Below are 15,892 nucleotides of genomic sequence, written 5' to 3'. Positions count from 1 at the left end.
CGGCTCTGCGTTCGTGGCACTTGCGCCTGTGAGCTTACCTCTCGTCCGTCCCGAGAGACAGCCGGGCATCGCACAGCTCCATTCAGCGAGACAGCCGAGCCTGCACGGACAGCAAAGGGTTCTGTGCTGGCAGGGCCGTCGCTGCCGGCACCGTGCGCGGTGCCCCTGTCCGCGGGGAGCGCGGCCCGTGGGCCGGGCGGGGCGGGCGGGGCGGGCTCGGTGCCGGGGGCGGGGCGGGCATCGCCGGCCGCACGGGCTCCATTTTGCGGTGTGGCTGCGGAGAGAGGCCGGAGGCTCCGCAAGTTCCCCTCAGGTGAGGCGGCTGGGGGGGAGGGAGGAGCCCCTCGCCCCAGACCCGCCGGCTCCGCTCGCACCACCGGCTCTGCTCAGACATCGCTCGGGGGCTCGGCCCCAGCTCCGGGGTGTGGATGGAGCCCCGGGCAGCGCTCCCGGAGCCGCGGCCGCCCGCGGTTCGGGGCTCGGCAGGTGTCTGGCCGAGGGAGCTGCCGCCTTGCCCCAGGGAGCCGCACTCCCGGCCGGAGCTGCCTGGCGCTGCGGAGCGGGGATGAGGTCAGGTGGCCTCGGGAGAAGCGGGTACCGGGACACCGGGACACTTGCCTCCGCCCGCAGCTCCACCTCGCCGGAGGGTTCGCCGGGCCGGCGCGGGGCCGGCGGCTGAGGGAGCGGGAGGAGCCTGGGGCGATGCGTGACTGCCCTGAGCGGAGCGGGGCAGCGGCAGGCGGGGCCCTTAAAGGCGGCGGGGGCGGGCGCGGAGCCGGTGGGGCTGCGGTGCGGTACTGGCGGGGGTACGGGGCCGGGCGATCCCGGCGGAGCTGCGGCGGAGCAGCCGCCACGGGGACTTCTCGGTGTTTACCGGCCGAGCTCCCGCCCCGCACACGGGGCGCGGCGCGCCCGCCGATGTTTCACCGCGGGCCAGTGCCGCAGCTGACTCACACCCGGCCCCCGCCTCAACCCGCCCCGTGCCCATCCGCGGACAGCGCGGGGAAACGACGGTCCGACGGAAAAAAAATCTGTTGTTGTTTTGGTTATAAAAGTAGTTATGCCACACCCACTGTTCAGCTTGAGGATGCTTGTGCCAAATTTAAAGTCCATTTTTTCCCCCCCGTCATTAAAAGTTCCATAACCTGGCTAATGGTCTCGAATCTCCCTGCCCAGCTGGTTGGCAACATGCAGGATGGGATGATCTCTACCCCTACTCCCCAAGTCCCTCTGTTAAAAATGTGACTAAAAAAACCCAGTTACTGTCAGGAAATAGAAATTTCCTCCACAAATGAAGTAATCCTGAGGGATTATACCTGTTCTTATCAAATTACCATTTTACATGGCATAGCTAGGGTACTGCTCTTCTCCCAGGAACTACCCCTGTGAGCAGAGCAGTGCAAGGTGATGGATACAGGTTCTTGGTGCAGTCCAGAAACCTGCTTAGTTTCTGTCCTGGCAAAGGGTTCAAGCTCCCTCCTGCTGGCACCTCAAAGTGTATCCTGTATTTCAAAGCTTTCTGGAAGTTTGAGCCTCTTACCATGTTTAAATGTCTGTCTGACCCTAAATAAGAGTGATAGTTAATTACTATAAGTTGAAGATGCTTCCCTTCTGAATTCTGATTGCTATGGTCAGATGTAGGAGAGGAAAAAAAAAAGGAAAGTTCTATATGTTAATAGCAGATTATTCAAGCAATTTAACAGGTAATTAGCAAGCAAATACTTACTACAAACTCAAAGATAGTGCCTCACAGTGAAAATACCTTTTTTATTTTTTCTTCCCCAGAATGTCGTACCCAGGTTATCCCCCTTCTGATGGCTACCCTGCTTTCCCAGGTTATCCTGTAAGTATGGCTCTTGAATGTGTTGCATTCCTAATGCACTTGTGTTCTGTGAATACCCCTTCTGACTGTGCTCCATGTGTCTGTAAATAGTAGGTAGTAGTAAATAGTAGTAGTCAGTTGATGTACCCTGTTCTCTAGCGATTATGGTCTTTGTTTTCCTCTGTATATCTCTAGGGATGACCTTACAGCTGTCACACAAGAATTCCAAGACAGAAGCTTAGTTTTTTTAGTGACGCCCATTGTTCCAGAAAAGTCTTTGGTCTTGTTTTATTTTATCCTGTGAGTTTGGTCTTTTAAATATAGCTGTCTCATCTCAACAATTCTTTTTATTTTTTAAAGTTTCTTCTGTAAATAGGAGGCCCTTTGCATGTAGGGTTAGAAGTAATCTCTGAACCAGTCTGTACAAAAGACTCACATAGCCATATCCCAGGATTTACAGAGATGTTCAACAAGCTTCAGTGGTCACAGCCATCAGGAAGAGCTTGGAACACTGCACTCAAGTAGCCCAGCTTTCATATAACACCAAGTAAATATTTTTCTGAGGATAGAGGACACTGTATCTTGACTACCCTATCCACAGGACTTTTCCACCTTCATCTCACAACTGAATAGACTAAAAACTTGAAGGACACTTAACGGAAGGCTGAAATGTATCAGGTATGGCTGATACTGCAGTCTTTTTGATATTCCTGCAATATTTTTCAAAGCTAGATTAATCTCTGTGCTTTTATGGCACTGGTGATGGCACTTGTCATGCTGTAATTGTGGGAATTTTACTTGTGTTCTGTGTAGTACAGAACCAGACTTAAGCATGGATCTGCCTGAATGCCTTTAAGATACTGAAAAGCTATAAATACGTGCAAAATATAAATATATACATATAAATATGTGCAATAAATTCTCTGATGATTTTGCTTTACAATCTATCCTTACTTCTTCTGAAACACTAAAATCAGTCAATTGAAAGACAAACATGTTAGAAACAAGACTATTAACTCCAGGATTTCTTTTCTTCCCTTAAGGTTCTGCTGAACCCTCATGATTTTAGCTGTAGTTTATTTTTAACTACATCTGAAGATATCTTTTTTTTCTTAGCTAACATCTAAAATTAGCCAGCTTCATTGAATTAATTTAAAAGACCCTTTAGACTTGTTATTAACGATTTCCTAGTCTTATTGATGATAATGTGATAACCAATTTAAAAAGCATATGTGAAATTGTTTTTTTCTGCAGCACCAGTAGTAATCTGAGCAGGGCTTTTGAGGATCCTAGTTTTGTATTTATGAATCTAAATTCCAATAAAATCTTTTTGTTGAGTCAGGCAGAGAAATGTTAGACTGTACCTCTAGGGAAAAAATATTTTTTAGCCTGGGCTCAGGAATTTGGGGGTAGAAATCTTGGGGCAGCCAAACCTGAGAATATTTGAGCTAGGCTTTTCTGCTCTGCACTTTATTTCTGTTTTCTGGGGTCAAGAATGAATGTGTACTCTATGTAATGTGTGACTCGTATTTCTAAAGCAGTAAAGATGATTCCCAGCAAGTGAGTAATGGGTCCATCCATTATGCTTCATTATGAAGCTGATTTTGAATGCCTGATTCCTAAGATCATGTATAATGACTTTTACCTTACAGGGCTTTCCCTTAGAGATCCAGATTATTCAAGTAAATATTTCTAATACATCTAAATGCTAATAGCAACCTTTGTGGTATGGCTGCTAAATCATATATGTAGCAAAACGAATATATAGCTGTTGGACTTGCTCTTTTTATTTAACACCTGTAATAGGTGTTAAGTCTGACCCAGTGATCCAGATTTAATCATTGAATGTTCATGCTTTATAAGCTGGATTCCAAAGGAAATGGGAAAAAAAACCCAAAAAAGTTCTTACCCTGTAACATTTGAAAGTACTGTTTGTGCAAGAGAGGCAGAAGTTTCAAAGCTACTATGCTCTTAAAAGTCTTTTAACAGGGGGTGAGCTCCTAATGCTTCAAAGAGAGCAGGCTGAGATGAGCTCACCTCCTCCTTGTGTGGGATAGAAAGAGCAGCTTTCCAGTACAGGACCAGGAGTCACAGTGGCTAATAAGGTAAGTGTGGCTCAGCACTGTGAGTCTTCAGGGAGGAAGGCTAATGGCACAGCAGGCTTTAGCAAAAGCATCTCTGCAATGCTGTGTCTGCTTGTGGCCTCCCAGTACAACAAAGACATGGACAAAGAGGAGCATGTGCAGGGAAGGCTGCTTACAAAGACATGGACAAAGAGGAGCATGTGCAGGGAAGGCTGCTTACAAAGACATGGACAAAGAGGAGCATGTGCAGGGAAGGCTGCTTACGTGGAGCAGGGCAGGCTAAGCACAGATCTGTTCAGTCTTCTGCTGGCTGAGAAGGAGCAATAGAGACACTGGAGACAGCTCTTGTCAGAGGTACACAGTGAAAGGGCAGCTAGCAAATACAGCTTGCAATTGCAATTTGGTTTGAGGGAAACATTTTTCTCTAGGAGAGTGGTCAAAAACTGGAACAGGGGCCCAGAGAGGCTGTGAATTTGTCATTCCTTGTATATACTGAAAACTTGACTTATCAGGCCTTGCATGAGCTCACCCAACTCCTAAGCTGGCCCTGCTTTGAGGGTGGATGGAATCACAGGTCATCCAGAGGTGACTTCCACCTTGCAGCAGTCTCTGATTCCGTGTCAACATAGGAGATGCATCAGAATACCCAACCAGGAGGACCCCACCCAGGCTTCAGGAATTCTGCTGCTGCTTCAAGCCCTACAACTAATTGTATAATTCACATTGTTATTATACACGCAGACATTGTGGCAGCTTGGGAGTTTTTACTCTAATGTGCTGTTAACAGCCATACAGACATCCCATTTTTGTGTTTCAGCCAACAGGACAGGAGTCTGTCTATCCACCAGCTGGTCAGTATGCCTATCCTGCTGTTCCTGGAGGATTCCCTCCATCAGGAGGAGGGACCTATCCTGCAGCAACACCAAATGCTGGGTTTCCAGGGGCAGCAGGGTATCCTGCACCGGGGGGCTACCCTGCTTCGGGGGGCTTCCCTGGAGCTCCCCAGGCTGGAGGAATGCCACCTTACCCTGGAGGTAAGATCCTTTGTTAGAGTACCAGTCAGGAGTGATCTCCAGTGTAACCATTCCCTGTGCTTGTCAGAAACAGCAAAGAAAAGCAGCTTTGTTCAGTGATGGGTGCAGACAGCAGCACGCAGGCAGCCAGGTTGCCATCCAGCAGTAAATACCTGTGTGCTGCTGGCAGAGCCTTGCTGGTTCTGGGTCACTGCACAGACATGGAGAAACCAGTCTCTTATGTAGTTTTGTTTAATAACCTGGCTTCTGTTGTGTCAAGAAGTCAAGTACAAAATACTAAGTGCGCTAAAGTCTTTTTTTTTCCCCTGGCTCCTCCAGGCCCTGGCTTTGCTGTGCCTCCCACTGGGCCTGGCTTTGGTGGCTATCCACAGCAGCCTCCTGCCCAAAGCTATGCTGGAGGGGGACCAGCACAAATTCCAGGTATGTCATATATAAGAAACTCCAAGCATCCATGGTTAAACCAAGACTCCAGGATAGGTAGTAACAAATTAAGCCCTTACATTTGTTACTTGTAGCTATTGAGGTTTGTATGCTGTGCACCTCCTGCCACCTTTCCTGACCAGGCCACTGAAGGGCTGATAAAGACCATGTCTGCAGGTGCTACATCCAAAGGGGATGGCTGTCCCTGAATAATGGTCATGACGTAGTGGTTTAGGTGCTTACCCTTTTTCAAACTGCAAGTATCTGATGAGAACTGTGAAACCCAGTCCACATTCAGTGAGTATCTAGCAGTTCTGTTAATCTCAATTGCATTTTTCAGATCTGTGTGTTCACAGTGATTCCTGACACACTGGAGAAAGAGGAAAGGAGAATGCACAAATTTGCTTGAAATCAGTGCAGTGTTTGTAATGCTTTGAGTGGTCAGTTGCTATAGAGATAATTTTCTTTTAGAAAATCTTATACAGAGATATATAGAGAATTTGGAGATGATTTTTTTTTTACCTTAGAGATGATTTTCAGTTACTTTAGAGATTATGTCCTGGAATGTATCAGTTGTGTTTTAAAGAAATTCAAAGCAGTAAAACCTTTTTGTTTTATGATTGCTCTGTTAATTCTAGTACTTAAGTTGCTATTAAAATGATAAGGAATGTGCATACATATTATGAATAAAAATAAAACTCCAGTACAAAATATTAGTTTTAGCTTTTGTATTACTAGTGCTTTTGATCACAAAATGAGATTCCTTCAATCCTTTTTGCAGCAATGAATTCTGAATATTTATTGTTTACATGCTAGGCATTTTAAAATGTACATAACATCTTTTAAAGAGCACATGGAACACACATTCTTAATTTGTTTGGGCTATCTTGGCTTCTGTCAAAAATAGCAGAATTTCATAAGGAGAGATCCTTCCAGTTCCCACAGCACCAGTAAGTTTAGTATTTTTAGAATTGCCTTGCTAGTGTATGTACCAAAACGCATCTGTGATTGCTTCTTCCTGTTATCCCCAAGGGAAGAAATTCAGTTACAGATGGTGGTAGGTACCACTAGGAAAGAGGTTGTGTGCAGTGGTAGGTTTGACTTTATATTCAGATTAGATGGCATTTCCATAACAAGAGGAGACCTAATTAATTTCTCTTACCTTGTTCTTTATTTTCATTAGGATTTCCTGGTGGACAAGTACCATCCCCAATGCCTGGTCCGGTATGTGCTGTTTTCTATAATTAATCTTATGTGGCTTCTGTAGTTTTAATGTTTTTACAGCTGATTTCCAAAGGTTTCAATTTTGTTCTGCATCAGGAGTTTCCCTCTAATCTCAGAGTAATGTTGCCCTGATTCTGTGTTAGAGGAAGAAACAGAGAACTAATGGAGAACTCCTTCTGAAGTACTGATTGCAGAGTTGTGATTTTAATTTGAATTTTTATTGTGTACATATCTAGTTACATGTGACTCTTATTTTCAGCCTGCTGCAGTGGTTCAGTATACCCAGGGTACAATTCAAGCTGCTCCAAACTTCGATGCTGGAAGGGATGCAGAAATCCTACGCAAAGCTATGAAGGGTTTTGGTAAGTAGAAATAGAAGCTTTAGTTCTTATTGATCTAACTTCTCAATGCCATTTTGTTGTTTCCTTCAGTGTTTATTTAACTATACTTCCCCCCTAGAAGCTTTTCAAAAGTTACCTTTTCAAAATGGCTGGGGTTATTTAGTAGATAAAGTTACAGAAAATTTGGTGGACTTAAATAGCAGCCTCTTATTATATAATTATGCCCAAATGCAACAGTATAAAATGCACAGTTTTGGAGGGACTATATTGCATTCTTACATGACATTGCCCTTCTGTTTCCAAGGAACTGATGAGCAGGCCATCATAAATGTTGTTGCTAACCGCTCCAATGATCAAAGGCAAAAAATCAAAGCAGCTTTCAAGACTATGTATGGCAAGGTATGTTCACTAGTTCTTTGGATAGGGAAATAAACCCAAACTTTCAGCTGCTGCTTTAACTGCCTGGTTGCATTTTAGTCCTGGGCAATGATTTAAGCATTTTTAAAATGCACTTCTTTTGGTTATATTCCTTATGTATTGGGAGACATCTGGTATTTGATAATAGGGTTGTCCTGATACCTGGCAGAAGGAGGGGTGGGGGAAGGCTGGAGGCTGTCTCTGTCCCTGACCACACAAGAAGCTTCTCTAATGCTTGACAGAAAACAGTCAAGCTTAAACTGCCCTTGTATTAGTGTCTGACACTACTGAGTTTTTTTGCACACAAACCAGCACTGAAATCTTCTTTTTCCCAAGAAACAAACTGAGAAATGATTGAGGATTAGATAGTAAACAAAATTCCAGGTTAATTTAATTTCTTCCCTGTCACTCTTGCAACCTAAAGTGAAATTTTGTAGTTGTGGCATTAATGAGGAGATAATGGAGAAGAGCTGAGCTGTCAGAGATTGGGACAGAGGGCAGTTCTTACTAAGAAATAAAACAAAGCTTTACAGGAAAAAAAGCACAAAGGTAGAAAGGTAGAAATAAATCATAGAAGTAAGATCTAGTTTGATCCTTCTTCTGTATATAATCTATATATGCCTAACACTCTGCAAAGCCCTTTCTGTGTTTATAATTGAACAGGATTTAATTAAAGATCTGAAGTCTGAGTTAAGTGGTAACGTGGAAGAATTGATTCTAGCCCTCTTCATGCCTAGTACCTACTATGATGCCTGGAGTTTACGTCATGCAATGAAGGTATGGTATTCCTGCAAAGGAAACAGTTTTAAACTATCTTAAAATGCTCATCTAAGAATACCTGGTCCCAGCATTGTCGAAAAATCCAATAGTGTCAAACAAATCCTGGGATTGCAGGGCTTAAAATTCTTTTCTGCTGCATCCCCCAGTTCCAGACAATTTCTGCAGGATTAGCCAATTAGCCAGGACAAATATCCATTCAGTAGAGGAGGAAATGCTGCAGGACAGAGCCTTGTTCTCTACCACTTGGGCATAATTTTTGCTAGAACCTAGAAAGGACCAGGGTTAAAACCATAACCCCTGTTTAAACTAAAGGTATATGCCTTTCCTTACTAGGAACAAACCTTTGTTACTGAAAGGTATTTTTGGATTATCCCTTTTTTACCCCCAAAAGATAATGAAAAAGTGATTTCCTAAAGTGAGATGATGGATGTATCTGTTGAAATGTAAAGACACGATTTAGAGATTAGGTGAGCTAGTTGGTTTAAACTTTTAACTCAGGTAAACTGGTACATCCAGTTTACTGGAATGTCTTGCTTGAGCTGCAGCAGCTAGCAAGTGGAAATGAGTAACTTAACCCATGTATGAATGCACACCTTCTAGAGAACGTGGGAGCTTAAATGAAGATCTGCCTTTAATGGGGAATAGCCACTTAACCATTTTCAAAAATTCATAATGTAAGATTACCTAGAAGTCTCACATACAGCTCCCCTCCTATCAAATCCTTCCCTGAATTGAGATGCTCATGCCAGTAAGATCCCCCTGTATACAGAACTTACAATTAACTTTTACTCTGGGGAGAGGGAAGCATCTATAAAAAGTTCCACATTGTGGAAGCAGCCACATTTGGATAGAGAATACACTTGTGTACAGACCAAAACAGAATTTACATGTGTACCTTTGACTTTAATGACTATTATACGGCTTTACCTTCCTTTGGTAAATTTCCAGATCAAGGTTGCCAAAGAATTTCCTTCCTAAGCCATTTTCCCTTTAATTTTGGCCAGTGTCACTGATGTGGATGTATAGGGATATTTTGGGGGGTTTCTCTGAACTGGTGCAGAATGGCATGTTTGAGGAATCTTCATTCCATTTTAAGTACACAGGAGACTTTGTGCTTTCGCACTGCAGGGATACTGTTCTTACAACCTAGATTGTATTAAATTTTGAAATACCAGATGACTGCCCTATTTCACAGTTGAAGGAAACTGCATAGGTAGTGCTCTGTATTTATGCCTTCATCTTCTCTGCCTACAGGGAGCAGGCACTCAGGAGAGTGTGCTGATTGAGATCCTTTGCACAAGGACAAACCAGGAGATTCGCGAAATAGTGAACTGCTATAAATCAGAATTTGGAAGGGACATTGAAGAAGACATCAGATCAGACACTTCAGGACACTTTGAACGATTACTTATATCTATGTGCCAAGTGAGCTTTAATTTTTTTTTTTAATATAAGATAACAGTGTACAGTCTGATATGTTTAGTCACAATGGCTCCACAAATAGCCTGTGCGTGCTTAGCATGAGGCAGGTTTTTAAGGAATTAGCCCATGGTCATTAGTTTATTCCCTAAGATATGACACTTCAGTCCCTCCTCAAGAGATACTTCTTATCTACAAATCCATTATGAATTCTGTGACCTAATTTAGCACCCTCAATTAATATCAGAAGCTATGTGGAAATACTGTGCAGATGCAACCAAGTGGATCCCTAAAACAGTGCTCTACACTGGTGTTAGAGCAAGATGCTTTTTATTTTTTGCATATGTCAACAAAGCAATCTGGGTGAAGCTGATTGGATAATCTCTGTGGTATGCAAAATGCCTGTGAGAATCCCTACAAACAAGATAAGACACGCCACAGGGCAAAACCTCCCTGTCAAGTTGCGCCATAGCCTGCCTTCCCTTCATGTCACCAGATGTAGGGAGGTGCTGCTGTTGAACTCAGATGATCACTGGAACTTTTTTATCCTATATGATTTACTAGGACTTATTTTGTGTTGAAGAATAGTAATTTGCAATTACTCCTATTTAGGAGGAAATATGTAACTAATGCAACTTCCCACATGTCTGATCAATTTGCCTATTTCTGTTAGAATTTCTATGACACTTCTCTATCTCATTGGCTTCTTCCTTTGTCAGAGTTCAGCTATGCTCTAGATATTTGGTTAAAAGTCAAAATCCACAAGAAAGCAAACCTGGAGAAGCTCATGCTGCTAATTTTTATTTTGATAAATCCAGTAGTTTACAATAACTGACAACCACATCATTTAAATAGTATATTAACCTCTATAGATACAACAGCATTGGAGAGAATGTATTCAGCCTACTCAGCCAGTATGTTTAGCAGTGTCCATCCATGCACTGGGCAGCAAAATGCCAAAACAACCACCAAAGCACATAAAATGTCATATAAGCCCTACTGACACAAGAGTAGTAAGTGGTTTCTAAAGACATTCTTACTTGAAATAAGCAATTTCTAAATAAAATAGAAGTGAAACCTGAGATATTTCAGGTGTGCATACTCAGTAAGATAATTCATTAGTTCGTTTGGGAAGAGTCTTTGCAACTTGAAGCCTAGAAACAAAGAAATCAAGAGAAAGCTTACATTATTAAGTAAAATAGAGAATTAAGTACAGTACTTAATTAGAACTATGAGATGGTTTGTAGGGGTGAAGTTATCTGAGTCAGTGTATCTGCAGTTTAAAGCATGTCCTGCAGATAGGGTTCTGAGCCACTTTTGTATTTACTCCCTATAAAGAATATTAAACCAAAGAGAAGTTTTAAAGCAATGTAATGTATTTCAAACGAGACCTCTCTTTCTGCTTCAAGCTTTGAAGATATATGCTTGGGGTCTATGTACACTGCAAGCAGCTGAAGCATAGCTTTCTCTGGGAAATTTCATTTGAAATCTGTTGTCTTTCCATTAAGGGTAATCGAGATGAGAATCAAACTGTGGATTATCAAAAAGCTCAAGAAGATGCTCAGCGTCTGTACCAAGCTGGTGAAGGAAAACTTGGGACTGATGAATCTTGCTTTAATATGGTTCTGGCAAGCAGAAGTTTTCCCCAGCTGAAAGCAACGGTTGAGGCATACTCCAGGGTAGGAGGTGTTCACTGATTTCAAATAAGTTTGGTCAATGTATTTTAAATTAAGGTTCCAGTTGCTACTGCATTTCATCATCCACATATTAATCTCAATTTATTTGTAGATTGCTAATCGTGATTTATTAAGCAGCATTGATCGAGAATTTTCTGGAAATGTGGAACGTGGTTTGAAGACTATTGGTAAGTTACATGTTCTTCCCTCCCCTCTTATCCTTTAGGAATTAAACCTAAATGTAACCAAAGAAAAATCCAATTCAGCATTGGCCATATGGCAACTGATCACATAATCAGAGACTCTGCTAGAACAGAAGCAGCTTCAGTTATTCAAATGATTCATCTTGTACTTAAGTGAAGAAAATAAGCAACCATCATGAAGAAGTCAGTTTCAAATAAGAAAAGGCCACATAGAAACTACTTGTCACTTCTCTGGGAAGGCGGGCAAGTGCTCAGAACCAGGGGTCACTGGTTAGTGCTCATAGCTGTGTAATTCAGAGTTCTGCAAAAGGGGGTACCAGTGTCACAGAGCCGTGACTGGGTGTGCAGCTCCTCAGCAGAGACAGCTGAGCCACCCACACAGATAACCTCAGAGCCAACATGAACCCACTGAAGGCACAGTTCCTTTTCCATCCCCCTCCTCACCACCATCTACCCCAAAAAGCTCAGCTGTGGCTAAGGACAAGCTTAGCAAAACAGAAGATGTTGTTTTGAATTCACTTTTTCCTACTGACTTGCTATAATAAAGCAGCTCAACACAATTCAGCACAATTAACTGATGGTGAAAATCAGTAATATTTAGTAGTAAATCTGGAGACACCAGTCATATCAGTGCTTACCCAAATGACAGCAATTCTGTAGCCATAATGGATAAGCAAAAACTTCCCACAGTATATTGTACTCAAAAATTTAATGGGAAAAATTCAGGTCTGAGAATCAGGTAGAAGAATAGTGGCTTGTCTCTGAGCGTGAACAATCTACTTGAAACAAGATCTATTCTGTAACTACAAGAGTTGCAGAACTACTACAGCACCTTCTACATTTGTACTTTTCCTAGTGAGATTCTAGCAATGGAACATGAGTAAAATACCTTGTGTCCCAATACCAGCTATCCAAGGAGAAGAACTGTTTTTGAATTACCTGTTAAGAATTAAGATTTCAGAGAATTTTGAAAAGCACTTCCAGAGGAGTTAACTGCTACTAACTGTAAGTTTTTGTGTGAAGGAATAACTCATTCGATCAACTTGAAAATAAGTTTAGCTCTATAAGCAAGTCCTGTTATTCACAGTAACTGGATCTTCACTAAGACCAACCTCTAGCTGTCTACAGCAAAAATGCTGCCAAGTTGATCCTGCCAAGTATCACTATATAGGATACATTACTGGAACTAATCCTAACAATATGCTTTATTGCAGTGCAATGTGCTTTAAATCGCCCAGCCTTTTTTGCAGAAAGACTTTATTATTCTATGAAAGGAGCTGGCACAGATGATTCTACCCTCATCAGAATTGTAGTCACTCGCAGTGAGGTAAGAAATTCTCTCCTGTGTACCAGTCACATGCAGCAGAAAACCATCTACCCAAACCAGCTTGTCACTCAGCCCTCCTTTCACAGGTGTAAAATCATGTACTGCATGAAGCTTTTATGGGGCTCACATTTAGATGCATGTGTTAATTAGCTTTAAAGCCAGCTTTCACATAATAATCTAATTAACTCTGCCTAGATTGCAGTTAACTGCTTGTTTTCCTTTTTAACTGTTGTTGCCTGTCTAGGCAACAAGTGAGCACCTCCAGGTGAGAAGTTCACCTGTTCATAGTTAGGACAGCACAATCTTAACAAAGCATGGAACAGCTGCTGCACTCTGCTTTGGGAGCTGCTTCTCTACCCCTGGAGGGACCAGCTGGCTTGTCCACTGCACAGAGTTAATCACTGCACATCTCACCCTTGGCATGTGTTCTTTAGTTCACAAGAGAGGAGATGTGGGGTGACTGTCTAGGATTTAAATCATACACTGTGGTTGAGTTTTCTGCTTTTTTTTTGTCTTTGCATAGATTGACCTTGTGCAGATTAAACAGATGTTCACACAGATGTATCAGAAGACATTGGGTACAATGATAGCAAGTGATACAAGCGGTGATTACCGGAAGTTGCTGCTGGCAATTGTTGGGCAATAGAAGAGGATTATCTGGTTTTTTGGTTTGTTTTTTTTTTGAAACAAACTGAAGGACGTGAAACATGCTTTAAGTAGTACTAACTATCCCTGTAAAAGAATAATTTTAAAGGTTGCCTAATCAAATATGCCTTCTTGATGATTCAGTAAGCTTTTTGCACTTACAATGCCTTAATTTACAGCACATAATATTCTTTATTGTATAATAAAAGATATATCTTGTCTATTAGACCCTAAGCCTTAGTCTTTTTGACCCAGACAAAACCACTTCCCCTCTACTGGATTCCTGCATGCATCTCTGTGGGAATCAACTGTTTCAGCGAAATGAATCTGCAGCACTTAACAAGTTTCTGAAATACCTAAACTGCTGAACTTACTGTAGAAGACAAAGCCCAAGCCTGTGATGTCAAGCATTTTACACCCTGTCCTCCTTTAATATGTTTCCATCATAATGTTGAAAAACATGCAGGTGCACAGTTAAAGTCACAATACACTGACAGTTTAGGGGCCTTGGCAGAATCTAACTGCACTCACCTATTAAATTCCTTAAATTAGCGGTTAGGTGTAATGGTAACTAAGGCAACAATGGAAAGGAGAAATCATCTTGGAACTGATTCTCAAGTCTCTCTTGTAAAGGAGTGGGTTATACAGCAGCTGACCAAGCAGTGAGAGAGCATTCATTTAATGCTAACCTGTAAAAGCAACCCAAAGCAGTTGTGATCTACACAATATAAATGGCTATGCTGATGTTTTCAAAGGATTTAGAGAGAACAGCTTTGAACAGCACATTTGGGTTTTTTAGAAAGATGCAATGAATCTGTCCCCAACCATAAATTTAAGAGAAGCTTCAAGTCCAGCAGTAATAAGCAGTGTGTTCTTTCAGCAATGCTTTAACAAGTAACAATTGTATTATAGGACACCCTCACACAAACAGCACAAACCTATTTCTAGTATTATCAGACAAAAGTCGCTAGGGCTGGTAGAGCTGGTTCCAAGATCACAAGCCTTTCACTCTGCACAGCATGGACATAGAGGTTTTTACACAGCATCAACAGATTATCAAGTGTATCACACAAAAAAGCTTATGTGTTTTACTTATATCAGTAGTCTGCAACCTAAATCTGGTTTTAGACTATAAACTTTCTTTGATACTAACTGAGAAATACAGTTCAGCTGGGTCAGATTAATTATTTCAAATACAAATTAGATGGAAGATGATTTGGAGAGACTAGAAGACATTCTACTCTGCATGACTTTGGTCATCCTTAGTGCAAGCATCCACTGAGACAGACATACATGTGTGCGTATAGACAGCTATCTGTCAATAGCTTTCCAAGCTTGACTAAGATTCTTAAAAGCTTTGGTTCTCATTTGTTCCTGAGCAAACTTCCTTAGATATGAAGCACCTTAACACTTAATATTAAAGCGTATTGTTGCATGTGTCTTTTTTATGTGACTGAAAATCCCTACCATTTCACTTGTCATTCAAAGCAGAATATTGATTAAATCTGGTTCATATACTGTCACAAGGAAATGAACAGATGAGTAGGCTTCTGTGTTCTATTCTATGTGAATGTGAAACATTAACTTGTTTTATGGCAAAAATATTTTCTTTCCCTCCTTAAAATGCTGAAAGCATAAAACAAGTAATGCAAACTACTTACAGTTTTCTGGGCATAAGGAAATATTTTCTTCTCCCAAACAATATAAGAATTAGAGATGGCTCCAGACTCCACCTTACAGAAACACAGAAAATTAGTGCCTACTTTATAAACAGCAACACCCCCAGACACAACCCTGTTAACCTGACTGCTTGCCTAAAGGGTGACAGGAAAAACACAGCATGAGAAATCAGGCCAACAACCCAGTATATTTTCCTTTACTGCAGATCTGCCTTCATATCTGGTGAAAACTATTACAGACAATGGATACTGCAAGGGAGTCCTCACAGAAGTGAACATCATTGCTGCTGGGCACTTACTGCCACACAAGTATCAGAACCTGTTCTCTCCAATTACAGTGAGGTCTTTCCACACAAAGATTGTATCTGTATTTTCTTAATATATACAATTCCAGCTACTCGAAATCCTCATCGCAACCAAGATCTGAGTATCAAATCAGGACAAATAGTTTCTTGTGAGGTTGTGGTATTTTCCACTAGCACTTACAAGGAGGAAGTACCATCACCATATTCATCATAAAATTTCAGTTGTACTTTGTAATAGGTTTCTGTTCTTCTCTAATATGACACTGTATGCACTGTACAGCTCGTGGGGATAGGAGTGCTTCATAAAAAAACCAAAAAACTTACCATTTTTAACTTGATCTTCTGGATTCAAATCTGAGAAGAATTTCCAATTAGAATGCATCTGCAATAAAGTAAAATTGAATATTAAAACTCCCTTACCAACAGTGTGTCACTTATCTTAATTCTCATCCTGTTCAGCAGCTTGTCCTTACTTTAAAAAGAATATGCCAAAAGGCTAATTTGTGTGTCTGTACA

At 41.6% G+C, this 15,892-nt stretch overlaps 1 protein-coding gene and 1 long non-coding RNA gene across 2 annotated transcripts; one reads left to right on the top strand and one right to left on the bottom strand.

Annotated features, from left to right (window-relative positions):
- Positions 1–234: 234 nt before the first annotated feature.
- On the top strand, positions 235–13,626 carry ANXA7 (annexin A7). The gene is made up of 13 exons (XM_030951752.1): positions 235–313; positions 1,786–1,843; positions 4,724–4,940; positions 5,259–5,360; positions 6,544–6,584; positions 6,844–6,946; positions 7,230–7,324; positions 8,006–8,119; positions 9,377–9,547; positions 11,050–11,220; positions 11,330–11,405; positions 12,635–12,747; positions 13,271–13,626. Exons 2-13 carry the CDS (start codon positions 1,787–1,789, stop codon positions 13,391–13,393), a joined length of 1,383 nt encoding a protein of 460 aa, XP_030807612.1. The 5' UTR covers positions 235–313; position 1,786; the 3' UTR covers positions 13,394–13,626.
- Positions 10,049–15,759, bottom strand: LOC115905452. Its single transcript, XR_004060860.1, has 3 exons — positions 15,701–15,759; positions 15,054–15,125; positions 10,049–10,695 (listed from the first exon to the last, which is right to left on the bottom strand). It is a non-coding gene; the product is annotated as an uncharacterized LOC115905452 (long non-coding RNA).
- Positions 15,760–15,892: the final 133 nt, after the last annotated feature.

Source organism: Camarhynchus parvulus, chromosome 6 (genome assembly GCF_901933205.1).
Source record: "Camarhynchus parvulus chromosome 6, STF_HiC, whole genome shotgun sequence".
Taxonomy (NCBI): domain Eukaryota; kingdom Metazoa; phylum Chordata; class Aves; order Passeriformes; family Thraupidae; genus Camarhynchus; species Camarhynchus parvulus.
Note: the sequence above shows the minus strand (reverse complement) of the source record. Positions and strands in the feature narration are given on the sequence as shown.

Bases quoted from the DNA above. Each gene is read 5' to 3' on its own strand.
- ANXA7 (XM_030951752.1), top strand. From the start codon at position 1,787: ATGTCGTACCCAGGTTATCCCCCTTCTGATGGCTACCCTGCTTTCCCA. The intron at 1,844-4,723 runs GTAAGTATGGCT...TTTGTGTTTCAG, and splicing joins CTGCTTTCCCAGGTTATCCT to CCAACAGGACAGGAGTCTGT. The intron at 4,941-5,258 runs GTAAGATCCTTT...TGGCTCCTCCAG, and splicing joins AATGCCACCTTACCCTGGAG to GCCCTGGCTTTGCTGTGCCT.